Here is a 15,442-nt window from a genome sequence, read left to right as displayed (position 1 = left end):
GACAAAGCAAGACTCCATCTCAAAAAAAAACACCCACAAGGGTCATAGAAGTCTCAAAAGACAATGAAAATATTTTGAACTAAGTGAAAAATGAAGATATAACTTATCAAAACTATGACATGTAGGAAAAATGTGGTTTAGAGGGAAATTTATAGCATTAAATACAAATATAAAAGTACAAATATTATAAAAGAAGACCTAAAACTAATCATCTAAGCTTCCACCATAGAAACCTAAAAAGAGCAAATTAAATCCAAAGTAAGAAGCAAAGAAATAAAAATTAGAAGAGAAATCAATAAAATTAAAAACATGAAATCAATAGAGAAAAATCAACAAAACCAAAAATTAGATTTTTTAAAAGAACAGTAAAATTTATAAGCCTCTAGTCAGGTTAACTAAGAAAAAAAAGAGAAGACACAAATTGCTAACATCAGAAGTAAGAGGGGCCATCACTGCTCATTTCAAGGACATTAAAAGGATAAGGAAATATTAGGAACAATTCTTTGCCCACAAACTTGACAATTTAGATAAATTGACCAATTCCTTGAAAGACATATTCTGCCAACATTCACATAAAAGCAAGTAGACAATCTTAACTGGTCTTCATTAAAGTAATTGAATCAATAACTAATAACCTTCCAAAATAGAAAACGCCAGGCTAAAATTGGTTCACTGGTGAATTCTATAAAATAATTTATGAAGAAATTAAACCAATTCTGTGTCATGCCCTCCAGAATACCAAAACACAGTAACTTCTCATATATTATGAGGTTATCATTCCAAAAATACCAAAACCAGTATAAAATCTACAGACTGATGTACCTCATAAACACAGAGACAAAAATCCTCAATAAATATTAGCAAATCAAAGCCACAAAGTATAAGAATGATTTATACACCATGACCACGTAGGATTTATTCCAGGTATGAAAAACTGGCTCAACATTCAAATACTGATTAATATCAACAAACTAAATAAGAAAAAGAACATTTATTGCAGTGTTATTTATGGAGGAAAAATCCTAGACAATTTGATGTTCACTAAGAGGGAAAATATTTGAATAAACTGTGGTAAAGCTATACATAGGAGTATAATGCAGCCATTAAAAATCATGTTTCATTCTGTATTCACCTAAGAAAATTCCGATAGTTATAAAATAAATCAAACTGCAGGGTAATGTATAAAATATAATACCATTTTTGTAAAGAGAAGATAAAAATATGACTGTGTGCAGGTTTGTCTGATGCACTGCATAATTATAAGCACAGAGAAAATCCAGAAGTGTAAATATTAAAATATTACCATTGGTTAAGTGAGAAAATAGGAACTAGAGAAAAAAGAAAAAATAGCTAGCTTCTTTGCACACCATTGTTTGGTTTGACTTCAATCATATGTGACTAAAGTCTGTAAGTGAAAATACAAGGGAGCAGATAATGGGGCAGGGGAAGGAATCCCATCAAGAGCTAACTCTCCTATTCTTATTTTGAAATTACAGACATCAAGGTCTATTCTGCCTACATAGTCGATAATCCTGGTTACTCCAACTTTTTTAGATCATTTAATATATTATTAGTGGCTGCTTAGAAAACCAACTACACCTGGAATAATTATCTAGTTTTAAAACAGCACATACCCTTCTTCAGAAGAGTTCATATTATCTCCATAAAGAAGTAAAATAAGTCCTTCTTCTACAGATGCAATTCTTGCCAAAATATCAGCTATATGAATTAAAGCTGTCTCAGAGCAATTTGGAGATGCCTGTACATTAAAAAGAAAACAAGACAAATCATATAATTTTATGATATGCTAACACATCACAGACTAACATTCGAAGATGGTATATAGGCTCATAAAGTTATATTACCACAACAACAAAAAAATCAAGCTTAACGATTTGTTTGGCTGTGAAATAAAATAATATGTCTGAATAAAATGTGTTATTTGATTATATTCTTTTAGCAGCCCAACAGATTAAGCAAATAAATACAGATTTTTTTCACCCAAACCAGTTACTGATAATTGCAGTTCCTGTTACAGTGTTATATATAATTCTGGCTGACATATGTAGTAGCTCTACTATTTCCACTTTGCCCTTTATTTCTCACCCACTGGGTTCCTGAGTATCCAATATAATTATACTACATATGGTATCGAACACATTGCCATCCTTTCTAAGGGTGTCATCCTCTTATTCACCTGTTTGGGTCATGAATATATATCCAACTAATCATAGCCAATTCATGGGCTGGCCAATAGCCAATAATGTCACCTAAAGAAAAACAGAAGACTGGACCAACTATATTTGCTCACTTTTGATTTCAAATGCAAGTACTAAAATACCTTTGCCAATATATACCAAAGCAGCACACAGCACATACTGAAAACCAGAGAGCCATGTTAATGCCAGAGCGTATCTACAGTATTATAACTCCTATTCTTTGTGGGGTCTGCTTATTTACCTGTACCTGCATGGATGCCAACAGACATATTATCTACAATACCTTTGAAAATGTAAATGTTGCAATCAATACATTCTAGTACCTTTAGGTGGTTAGCCTAACTAATGATTAGTCAGGTATATTCACCTACAGAAGAAGTCCTAATTATTATTAATCATACTGTTTAGTATGAATAGCACCATTAATACTACTTAGCACAAAAAGTATATCATTTTTCATATTAAATATACTTAAAACAACTTCTTAGAATAAATTCTTTCTCTCACATATATGAGAGTATCTATATTCTCTCATGTCTATATACATACAAACACAGTGTTTTAAAACTGTCTATTCCTCATTTTAAATATTTTTTGTTTAAAGGTCTGCCTTGCCTATTAGAGTAGGCTTCTTAAAGGCAATAAACACGTATTATTCACTTCTATATTCGCTGTACCCAGCAGAAAGCTAATGGTATAGTAGAGGCTCAATGGGTGACGCTGGATGTCTTAAATTAGATACTGAATGTTCACTTAATGGGCCAGAGGGCTACTGTCAAGAATAAATAAGTCAAGCATAGCATAAGCAAAACTACAGGAGTACATAACATGGGAACAGAGAGAAAAAAACCCACCTAACTTTGCAAAGGAGAATTAGGAGGAAATTTCAAAGATAAACTCTATTCTAAAGAGAGGAATTTTTCATGTGGATCAAGTTTAAAATGTTCTAGGGTGAAAGAACGGCATACAAACACAGGGAAATACAATAACCTTATCTAGAAAGTGCAAATTGTCTATTGTAACTGGAATACGTGAGAAAGAAAGTAGTTAGGGGGCAGAAAACTTGGCATTTGCCAAGTTTATCTAGGAAGCAACAAGCAGAAAAGTATGTGACAGCCCATTGATGGGTGAACAGAAGAGCAAGATGAAAACAGTAAAAACACCTTAAAACAGATATGAAAAGGTAAAAACTTTTAACCTATTGATAAGCTTTAAAAGTCACTGACCAGAAACTTAAGTCATACAAGTAGAAGGATGTGCTGAACAGACAGCCAAACTAGTGACAGCAGCAACTCTGCCACTTGTTAAATGTCTGACCTAGAGCAAGTCACTTATTTCAGCCTCAGTAGGGATTATTAAATTACACAGTGTAAGGGAATATACTGTGCAAACTGTACAGAGACATACATATAAGTTCAAAGTGGAATTCTATATAATTGTTTCCTCTAAAATAATACTAGTTCTTCTTAATATGAAACAGAGTTGGTTACTCAGGAAAATAATCATATTTCCAAAAGCTATAAAAATCCCAAAACATTAACAAGACTGATTCGATCTGTAAGACAAATAGCTTCTTAATAGTATAACTTTTCTAAGTTATTTGTATCAGCAGATCTAGTCCTGATTAGGGGAAAAAAAAAAAAAACTTACGATATTCTATGTACTCTCCCTGTGCATATTATAATAAATCAATCAACTGTATAAGCTATGATTTAATCATAAATAAAAATATATATCAACAGAAAATACATTCATATATGGAAGGAAAGAAACGCTTTTTCTCTTTAGTGAATAATACCAACCTCAGTTCCTTTCATTAAATTGTGAATAGGCTGAAGAAGTGTCTCTATTACAATGTTGTTATATAAGCATTTGACTGCACATTCTTTTTGATCACAGAGCATCCATAGAATTTCAGTCACCATACTTGCAGGAGAGTAATTCTCTAATAAACAATGAATATTTTTAAGAACCAAAACATTAAATACTTAGAACTATTTTATGTGTTAGCTGTTGTTGTTCCAAAAAGTTCAACATCAAAGTTAACTCAATACTTCAAAAGTCATACAACTCAATATCCAAAGGATGATGTATTCCCAAATTATAACCTGACTTGGGGGAATCTCAATTAGCGTAACATAAAAAGCAAGCAAATGACAACGAACATGAATGCCAAAAGACAGGAATAAAGTAGCATTTACTGTCTGACATTAAATTACTGCTTAATATTGAAAATGTAGTCTGAAGCAAATGCACAGCTTTTTTCCTCCTAGAAAACACATTTTTCCTCCTAGAACACACTTTACTGTACTTATATTTGTTCTTTTTCTTAAATAACACATTAAGTATTGAGCCTACTAAAAAATTACATTCAGACAAAAAAATGGGCAAAAAAGAATGCAAAACAGAATGGAAACTTTCATAAACTTTTATGGACACTAGTATACTTCTTGTATTACCATAAAACCAGTGAAAACAAAGATCTTTTTTTAGATTTTCTTTCAAAATACAGAATATACAGGAAAACACAATACAAGTAAGGGTAACATGGTTAGAATCGTCACTGAATTAAATGATTTTCAGTTTCATAAATTGACATATTTTCAGATATGGATAATCTAATATTCTTACAACAATAGTTTTTAATGTAAGATTGTCCTAGTAAGATACAATACTTCAGTATTTAATACTACGCATTATTGATGTGTTTCATTATTAAGTGTTTTTTTCTTTGGAAACTACTCTAATATGAAAGTTCTTAATTTATGTTACAATATACCATATTCAATAAACATGTTGACTTCAGGTCAATATCTGACAATAAGAAAATGGAAAAGGAAAGTTCAGTGATTTTTCAACCAGTTCCATGTGAAAAACCCTGTTTGCAAGGACAGATTCTATTGGTGAGCATATAGTCATTTTTTTTATGCATCAAATCATCTCCTATTTATTAAGTTCCTAATACATACTAGACACTGTACTAGGAACTAACTATAAACAGAAAAGTAAGTAAGACAAAAACAGTCCATATGATGGTGAACCAAGATATTAACAAGTAACTAGAACAATGAAAGATGACTTAAATCATAAAGGATGCCTAATATGTTGTAGGAATATATAGTCAGAAGACCTAAGCTAGTTCTTTATACATGTAAATGCTGTAAAGACAGAAAAAAGTTCTGAGAACCACTGTGAAGATAAATAGGCTAATATAATTAGTTAGATAAAACCTATTAATTTCATTTTTTAAAATAGATTCAGAAGGTACATGTGTCAGCTTATTACATGGATATATTGCATAATGTTGTGATTTGGGCTTCTGGTGTACCCATCACCCAGTGAACACTGTACTGAATAATAACCTACCAGTTGATAGTTACGTTATAGAACTAAAATATAGCTAGCCCAAACCATTTTTTTCCTTGAATCACTTGAATTTGCATCAGAATTTGTGTCAGAAAATCTAGGGTTATTTCTTAGTTTTAAAATACTGTATGTCTATGCATTATTGTTGTATTTTATTAAGTGTTTTACTTTGGAAACTATTCTTGATATTCAAAGGAAAAGAAGTTATCTTTTAAATGTTAATATTTTTAGAACATTTTTAAAAGCTAGTCAACAGCCATAAAACTAAAAGGGGTTTTTCTGAAAAAAAAAAAAAAAAAAAATTAAAGGGTTTTTTTTTTATTCTTTAATAAAAGACAACCCTGAAAAAGACTGAAATTTTGGATGTAAGCCAAAACAAGTGAGCTGATCAAAACATTTTAGAAAGTATAAAGAATGAAAAATAACAGGAAAAGAAAATCACATTATGACTATCAATCAAATGTCCCTCAGTATCATGTCTTGAAAATATTTTGATCTTAATATAAAAACATCATTAAAATTCTCAGTGATACAGATTCTAAATTTAAAAAGTAGTAGAGTAGAAACATCTTAAGACATCAATGAACAAAATTAAATTTCATGGCTTACTTCAGGACCAATGTAATTTCCTATAAAACTGTATCTTAAAGAAACCTACTTAGCAAACTAGGTCAGGCACTCAAAACATCTAGACAATAGAACACTTAAACATTTTTAGGTGTTTTCTATTTCTCTATTTAAAATAGAAGCAGAATTACCTGAATGTGCAGCTGATGTCATCTTTGGACAACTTGGTGAGTAACAGATAAGCTGAATAAATAGAACAAGCAGATCTATGAGGGATACCAAACCTTTAGAAAGAAAATAAAGAAAAAATTAATTTCTAGCATATTCTTTCAACTTAGAGAAATTTAACTGAGCTCTCATCCATCTACATAAATGAGTTTTTGTAGAGACTACAGGGCAATCAGGCAGAAAGGAGCTATAATCTCAGAAGACTTCAGAACAAATTACATACAAATTAAAACACAGCAAGGCAAGGCGTGCTGTAGTTGCTATGTAAAGGTAGTTTTACCATTTATTTTGAACCAATCACTTAAGATAAACCTATGATAGGAAGATGTATGAATCTTATCAAGGCTGCTTGAGTTTATTCAATTAGGAGTAGTAAAATTCAGCTTACCCAGTTGGTCCAGCCAACTTATCTACACAGAACTGTAGAATGGGGTTTAGCAAAACTTCTCTTTAAAGGACTAGAGAGTAAATATTTTAGATTTTGTGGCCAAATGGTCTCTGTCACAAATACTCAAGTCTGCCATGGTAGCACTAAGTATATGCAGATGATATGCAAATGAATGGGTATGGCTATTCTCCAAGAAAACTTGGTGTGCACTAAAATTAATGTTTATTTCTCACATATCACAAAACACCCTAATTTTTTTCAACAATTTAAAAATATAAAAACGATTCTTAGCTCAAGCTCACAAGTATACAAACAAGAACAGTGGACTGAATCTAGCCCATAGACAAAATTTACCAACTCTTGCTGTAGAGGCTTAGATTAAAAGAATCTGGTAACATCACATGTGAAACTTAAAGGTGACTGTTGCCCTATGCTAGTATAGTAGAATAAACCTCTAGGAACTCAATTTTGAGGTGATCTATAATATTTGGTAGGTCAAAATGTAGATGTTAAATGTCAATATAAAATAATAAATAAATTACAGATGATCAACATATAAATGTAAGCTGAACACTGCACTAACATCACAAGTATACATTGGTCTATTTCTGTAAAGTTCAACAGTATCCTATAAAACGATAGCTCTTTTATTAAAAGTCGATTATCTGAGTGCTCATTATGCATAGAATTACGTGGCACTACCATGGGAACTACAAGAGTTGTATATAAGGCAATGTCTTTTCTCAAGGAGCTCACAATCAACTGAGAAGGAAAGATTTCAGGAAATTTAAAAAACTGGAAAACAGTATAAAAGAATATTCAAAATACATATACTCTATAACAGGGGTCAGCAAAGTATAGACATTGTGGATTCATTTTATAAGGCTTACAAGCTAAGAATGAATTTCACATTTTTTAAATGTGTCAGAGGTCCTCAAAACCATGCCCAGATTCAATGATTCACTAAGAAGACTCAGAGAATTCAATATATAATTGTATTCACAACTACGATTTACTATAACAAAAGGATACAAAGCAAAATAAAAGGGCAAAAGTGCATGGGGTGAAGTCCAAAGCTAACCAGTATAAACTTCTAAGTGTCCTCTACTGGTTGAGTCACACAGAGTACACTGAGTTATTTCAGCAGCAAGTAATGACAACACTTGTGAAATGTCATCTACCAGGAAAACTCATTAGAGACCTGGTGCCTTAGGTTTTTGGGGGTCTGAGCATGTAAGCACACTCTACCTAGCACATGCCAAAATTTTAAACTCTCCAAAGAAAACCAAGTACTCTGCATAAATCACATTGTGCAGTTTAGGCAGTAATCACTGTACAGCTTAGGCACTCATCAGTTCTAGGAATAATAAGAAATCCAAGTTCCTAGGTCACAGCCAAGGGCCAACCTTGCAAGCAGGCCTTTCTAAGGATAACTGTTTCAGGCCTGCTACATTAAGTCTTTGTTGTACACACCCAGAGAGAATATACAAAAGCAATATGGAGCCAAAAAGGCCCAAAATATTTACTCTGTGGTGCTTTACAAAAAAAGTTTGCTGATCCCTGCTGTACATACTATATTCTCAGTTATCACTTTTACTTCCCTTAAGAGTTAAGTACATACTAACAACATGTGCTGAAGTTTGACGGGGAAAAAGTAAGTGAGACTTAGGGTAAAAATAATATGATAATACATAAAATGACACAGGGCTTTGCAGTTTATAAAACAGTATTTGCAAATCTCATTTCTCTGTGATCACAAAAATTCTCTAAGTCAAATATTACTGATTTTGCTAGTCTATTTTTATAGATAAAGAAACTGAAACAACAAAGGTTAAGTGATTGTCTCAAAAGATCACAGCTAGTTTAGAATGGAATGAGAACTTAAACAAGGTCTACTAGCTCTAAAGCCAGATCTGGATCACTAAAGGCTGAAGGAATAATAACAAGAAGAAAACAACAACAACAACAAAATACATATAGGAAAAAGTACGTATGGAAAACTAAAAGAAAACGAATACTTTGAGGTATATAAGCTATCAGTAGGCTAAAAGGTATGTAGCTAAGTACCACAGAAGCATGCCAGTTTCCAAATTTGACTGCTCCATCACATATAAATCTTAGCATATCTCAACAAATTTATTTCTCCTAATTGTACTTACCTTTTTTATTCTTCAACTTAATAGGAAATAGTTTTCTGCCTTGTGTATAGATCAATAATCTTCCTAAAAGGCAGAGTGAGTGAATGAAATAAATATATTGTAATTCTTGTCCTAAGTAGTGGAAAGGTTTCTGCTTATTTCCTTAAAAGAGAAGCAAACAAGAACATTTATTTATTGTCATTACATTTTACAGTACCTAACTTCATTCCCTTCTAGACATTAAATAAGACTACAGGCTAGAATGGAGACATTGTTGGTGTAAAATTTTTAAATTATTTATTTTCCTTATTGCTTCCTAAGATCCTTTACAATAAATTCCCAAAGAAAAGCAATCAACTTAAAAAGCAGCCTCAGAAAAGTACAGTACACATATAGTGTCCATTCTAAAATAAATAATAAATACCATAAGCTTGCCAGAGTTATCTGTCACTGAAGAGGAACTTCAAAAGTAACTTAAGGGCAGAAGAGACTTAGTAGAAAATGTTAGTTACTATTTAATTCCAGCAATTAAAAGCTAGTATTACAAAAGATCATATTAACAAACACGAATCTAAGTGAAATTAGAATCTCTAAAATAATAGACATTTTCCAATATGTATTTGTCATTCACTCATTCACCCGCACATTCAAAGTCTATTGAATACCTATTTTACACAAGATCCCGAACACTAGTGTCAAAAACCATTAAGAAGCAGGAAACTGGGCTTCCAATCTAGAGTATGGCAAATAATCTGATATGACCAGAGCATGAGGAGAACAAGTGGAAGAGAAGGGACTAGAAGGGGCACATCATGGAGGACTTAGCTTCATAAGGAATCTGGACTTAATTATAGAGGCAGCTGGGAAGATATCAAAGAGTTTTAAGCAGGAAAGTAATAAATATGAACTGTGAAAATCAGACTCTGATAGCAGTATAAAAAGTGAATAGAAGAAAGTCAAAGTTTGAAATAAGAGGACCTATCAAGAAAATCATGAACAAAACACTAGTAAGAAGAATGCAAAAGAGGAGAGTGGTAAAAATAAAAGTTTAAGAAAATGAAATCAATATATCTTAGCAAGGATTACACACACAGTGAAAGAATGAGAAAAGATAAGAAAACTCAAGGTCCTAACTCAAGTATCTGTGCTCAGCATAAATTTTTCTTCTATTTAAGTAATTCTAAAAACAAACAAACAAAAAAGGTCTAAAAAGGAAAAAAAAAATTGTGATTTCAATCTTTAATATTTTAGTTTCAAAGTGTCCATGTAACATCCCTAGAGACACTAAATAAGGTGAGCGCATGTGTGTGAAATTCAGGAAAGAGATGTGTTCTCAAATATTCCAGTCATCATTTATATATAAATATATAATATTTGAAACCATGAAAGTAAATAGGTTCCTCCCAAGAGAGCAGGTAGACTAAGATGAGAAAAGTGCCAAGGGCAAAACCTTTACGAGTACAAACATACACAGAAAAAGAAAGAGATTTTCAAGTGACCAAGAAACTAGAGGATAATGAGGAACTCTAAGCAAGAATGTTACCATGAAAAAATTGAGAAGATCAAGAAAAGCAAATGCTACAAAATTAGGACAAGAAAGAGAAGAAGCTCACACATGGGAAAGTTATGGGGCAGAAGAAATAAAAGCCTCATTTCAATGGTTGAAAAATGAATATAAGGTAAAGAATGGGGCCTGGGAGTATAGAGACTACTTAGAACAGAAGAGCTCTCCTCTAATGGGAAGGAGAGAGGTAAGGCACATAATGAAGCAAATAACATGCTCAATTTTTTAATATGGAAGAGACATTAGAAGGTTAGAGGAGCAGGGGAAAGTGCCAATAGAAAGTGAGACAATAAGGGAACCAATTTTCTAGTTCTTAAAACACACACACACATACACATACACACACACACACACACACACACGATAACAGAATCAAAACACCAACCTAAAACAAAACAGGAAATATTGATTAGGGCATATAAATATGTACTTGCATATAAAGAAGCAATACATTTAGAGAACTCATATCTGGAAAGTTCCATTTTTCTTAATGAAAGAGTAAGCAAGGGCTCCTCCTGAAAGAGAACTGGACAGGAGCAAAGCAGAGGGCTCAAAGAGACCAACAAGGGCTTGTAGTAGCTATTATGGAACCCTAAGAAGAAAGAACATCTAAGAGAATCCCAAAGCAACACAGAGAGAGCAGCTGAAGTTAGAAAATACATATTTACTATCAAACTATGTCATATACTCTCTGCTCAATTACCTGAGTACCAGAAAAGATAGGGAATTGAACTGGCTTAAAGTTGGGCAACTGCAGGCAGATAACTCTGAAAAAGAATTTTTTTTAAAACATGCCAAAAATAATAATAATGCAGCGAAGCACCCGGAGGTCTTCAGACAGGGAGGAGAGCAAAACCATGAAGGGCTGAGAGAGTGATGGGGGGAAATGAGCTAAATATTACATTTTAATATCAAGAAATTAGAAAAATCTGTAAGTTTGTAAATGAGATAACAATATGAACTGATATGTCCTTTTCCTTCTCTTGAAGAATAAATTATAACTTCTACATTTTCTCCTCCCCTACAATACACTAGCTTTTAAAACCCATGGTTGGTCTATCACCAACTCCCTCGCTTTGAATTAGATAAAGAAATTCACCTGAGAATGAAGAAAAGTATAAGATATCTTCATACTCTCCATAGAGCTTACTATATACTGAAGAAAACAACATAAAAACAACAGAACAATAAAAGCCATGAAGTTCACATGGCAAATTGTGTGATATAAGCAAGAGCAAGAAAAATTCAGAATAGGCAGGGAAGCCTTGAAATCTAAAATGCAGTTTCTTCTTTCATGATAAATAAGATACCTGTCAGTATAGGGAATTACAGATGGGGCAGCAGGAGTAAAAATAATGTTGTATAGGCATTGGTATGCAAAAAAGACTAAGAGAAGATTCACTTTAGTCAATAACTAGAGAACAGATCGTATAGAAATTGGGGCCAGATTATGAAGCATCCAGGACATTTTAGCACAGACTGAGAATAAGCAGAGAAGGATCACGGGATGACGTGGGGTGTCCAAAAATAAAAACATTTTATGGAAGTTTTTCTCCCACTAAAGTGCATATGTGTCTGATTAGATGATCGATACATTTCTGAAGGGGAAAGAATTGACTGTATATTATTGCAGTATAACAGATGAGGACATAGACCCTACTATGAATTGAAGAACTGCATCTAGTAAGAATCAGTATGGTTGTACATTAATTTCAAATGTAGATCTGTTATAAAAAATAATGATTATAGTGTATCTTAGAAATGTGTAAAATATATTTTACATCATTAGCAAAAGTGACCTAATTTATCATACTAACAATCATTTAAAAATAAAAGTTACTACTAAACTCTATTTACCAAGAAAATTTACCATTTTTAAAAGTATATAATAGAGGAGATAATACTTACTGCAATGCTTTGAATGTCTCAAAGTTTCATCAGCTTTCATAGTCTTACACAGTTCCAAGTACTGAATACACTGTTGAACAGCTGTAGTTATCTGATGAAATAATAAGTTATTAATTCCAGAACTTTGTAGCCCTCAAGTCCAAGAATTAAAAGAAATTAGTAAAAGCTGTAAAAATGCTTTGGAGAAATATTTAAGAAAAATATTTAGAACAGTACCTTTCCAGCTCTTAAAGCTCAGCCTTCTCAATTACATTTTAACTATGGCATCACTCTGGTGAACACTGTGAAAATATTTGTGGACCAACAAACATAATAATGTTATAATGTTGGTGTCACTGGACAGAAATAAATATGTACTTTTTATTTTATAGTAAAAGATGCAAAAACTCTGGCCATGGCCGTAACTTTAGAAACTATCTTGTCCAGTTTCCTCGCCTTAGAATCTTTTCCTCCTACCCAGCCAGCAAAATATCAAGTGGATCAAGCCTTTATTTCCATCTCAAATACCAGAATTGCTAAAAACTGTTAAAGAAAAATCTCATAATTCAAAGAAAAGAGTCACAATAAAAAACGATTTCCCACCCCTACTCTAACAGTGATTCTTCTATTAGTCTCCATTCTAACCTCTCATTCTCCACAAGCAGAGACTTCAAACCTTCTCCCCTTTCCTCAGCACCTACCTACTCATCAATGGCCTCTTATCCTAATTCCCAAACAAAATAAAAGCCACCAGTGATATATAGTGTGATAATTGTTAAGTTTGGTAACAAGGCAGGAGTTGATGGTCTTGAAAAGATCAGTTTCATAGGAGTTTGGTGAACGAAGCCAGACTATACCAAATAAAGGAATAGGAAGTGAAAAAGTAAAAGGAGTATAATTTTTATTTTCAGGAAAGACAGCTGAGGAAAATTTTAAAAATAGACAAACCACTTTATCTTGGAGTCAATATTAAACTCTTTTTCGGGTTAGAAGGATATGGTTAAGATTAAATGTTACTGGGGGAAGCCAACAGAGAGGAAGAGTTTGACTATAAAGGAGAGAAAGGGGATAGGTGATAGAAAAAAAATACCCAATAGGAAGAAGCAGATGGAATCCAAGTGGAGGGAAGGATTAAGCTTCAGATGCAAAAAAAAAAAAAAACAAAGGTTTGAAAAGGAGCAAGTTCATAATTGCAGCATCAGGGAATCAATGGATTTTCCCCTATCATTCATTCTTATGGCCTCTTAACTGAGGCCATAAGAATGAATGATAGGGGAAAATAGGTAACATGGCAGGACTTCTATCTTTAGAAAGGCCTCCTTACAAAGTGGGATTTTATAACATCTAGGAACTTGGATTTCAGGAGAGCTCTCATCATTCTGAGAAATGGGAATGGCTGACAATGTTTGCACAAATGATATGGTTTATGATGAACACCTGCTCCCCTTCAAGGAGTCTTGGACCCTGGTATGTACAAGGCAGAGGGTTTCTATGTGATCAGCACCCGCTCCTCAAAAACAAAAACCAGGCACTGACTTTTTAAAGAGCTTCCCTGGTATATACCATTTCACATAAGCTGCCATATAAGTGTGCTCTCAACAATGAGAACACATGGACACAGGGAGGGGAACATCACACGTCACGGCCTATGGGGGGATGGGGGGCTAGGGGAGGGACAGCATTAGGAGAAATACCTAATGTAGATGATGGGTCGATGGGTGCAGCAAACCACCATGGCACGTGAATACCTATGTAACAAACCTGCACATTCTGCACATGTACCCCAGAACTTAAAATATCATTAAAAAAAAAAAAAAGTTGCCACAATTCAGTGCAGAAAGAACTAAGTATGTCTTGTGTGATTCTAACAGGAAAAAGACTCTTCAGAAGCTGTGTCTTCCATACTCAACCAATGAACTTTTTCCTCTTTGCTGATTTTAATTTGTATGCTTTCATTGTTATAAATAATAGCTGAAAGCATAACTATATGCTGAATCCTATGGATCCTCCTAGCAAATCATCAAACCTGGGGCGTGTCTTGGGGAACCCTGCCCTTCCCATATCTGCATGTCTTGTCTAAATCAGACATCAAAGATCCATACTCAGGCCTCCTAGAAATCTGTATTTCCAATATGACTAAATCTACTAAATCTAAAAATCATTAATTTCTCTAGCAAATGTTTTACTTATTTACTGTGTTACTTATCTCAATGAATGACATGAATCATCAATTGTCTGAGGCCTCAATCACAACTCCCTCATTCAAAAGTCCTCTATATCCTACGTTCTAAATAGAGTATTTCTGAGTCCATCCACTTATCCCAGTTCTGTCTTATCCTTCTTCCATGGTTCCATCATCTTTTGCTTGGATTATTACAGTGTATTAAACATTGTTTTGCTTCAATAATTCTCCTCTATCTCAACCTAGAACCTTCAATCCATTTTCCAACAGAAAACAAAACAAAACAGAAGGGAATAACAATAACAACTGACACTTTGGGGAACTTTTGACATGAAAAAAATTATAAAATAATACACTTAAGAGACGCTCTAAAGAGTTAGAAAACAAAAGAACAAACAATAGTCCATTTCTTTAACTGAAAACTCAAAACACTGTCTCCAAAGGAATTGCTCTCAAGGACTCTTTAGTTCATTCAAACCTTTAGAAATCCACCCTCCTGGCTGGTCCAAAGGTAGTGAGTTATCTCAATTGATTGTTCACAGTCAGTTATACATCGAACTCCTTGTTCTACTCTTTCCCCCCTTCTCACTACTGTACTTGACTAGTCTTAAAAAAAAAAAAAAAAAAAAGAAAAGAAAACCACCCTCCTTGCAGCCAGTTCTACCCAGCTTTATCTTCACCATCCACTTACACTTCCTTCTTTTCCTTTCCCTTATATTTTCTTAAACACATTATCTTTATTTGAGAAAAGGTAGCAATCACAAGAAAGAAAAGGAACAATCTCAGGACAGGATCAATCACATTACATGACATCCCTTTAAACCACAGGAACAGAAAGCAGATCTATAGTAAAGTGAATTTAAACACTAGCCTAAAGAGTCAAGTTGAGAGTATAATGAATGA

General features: G+C 33.2%; 1 protein-coding gene across 6 annotated transcripts in view; it reads right to left on the bottom strand.

Moving 5' to 3' along the window:
- TBC1D32 (TBC1 domain family member 32) overlaps nt 1–15,442 on the bottom strand; it is a 244,204-nt gene that overhangs the window by 175,415 nt on the left and 53,347 nt on the right. For all 6 annotated transcript variants that reach the window (XM_032274914.1, XM_032274917.1, XM_032274915.1 and 3 more), the window contains 5 exons: nt 12,379–12,469; nt 8,928–9,068; nt 6,344–6,436; nt 4,022–4,164; nt 1,635–1,759 (listed from right to left, as the gene is read on the bottom strand). In XM_032274914.1, coding sequence (XP_032130805.1) covers nt 1,635–1,759; nt 4,022–4,164; nt 6,344–6,436; nt 8,928–9,068; nt 12,379–12,469 — 593 coding nt within the window. The remainder of the gene's footprint in view (nt 1–1,634; nt 1,760–4,021; nt 4,165–6,343; nt 6,437–8,927; nt 9,069–12,378; nt 12,470–15,442) is intronic.

This window comes from Sapajus apella, unplaced genomic scaffold (genome assembly GCF_009761245.1).
Source record: "Sapajus apella isolate SASKATOON/1434 unplaced genomic scaffold, GSC_monkey_1.0 scaffold6, whole genome shotgun sequence".
Lineage (NCBI taxonomy): Eukaryota > Metazoa > Chordata > Mammalia > Primates > Cebidae > Sapajus > Sapajus apella.
This window is presented reverse-complemented; position numbering and strand designations above follow the sequence as displayed.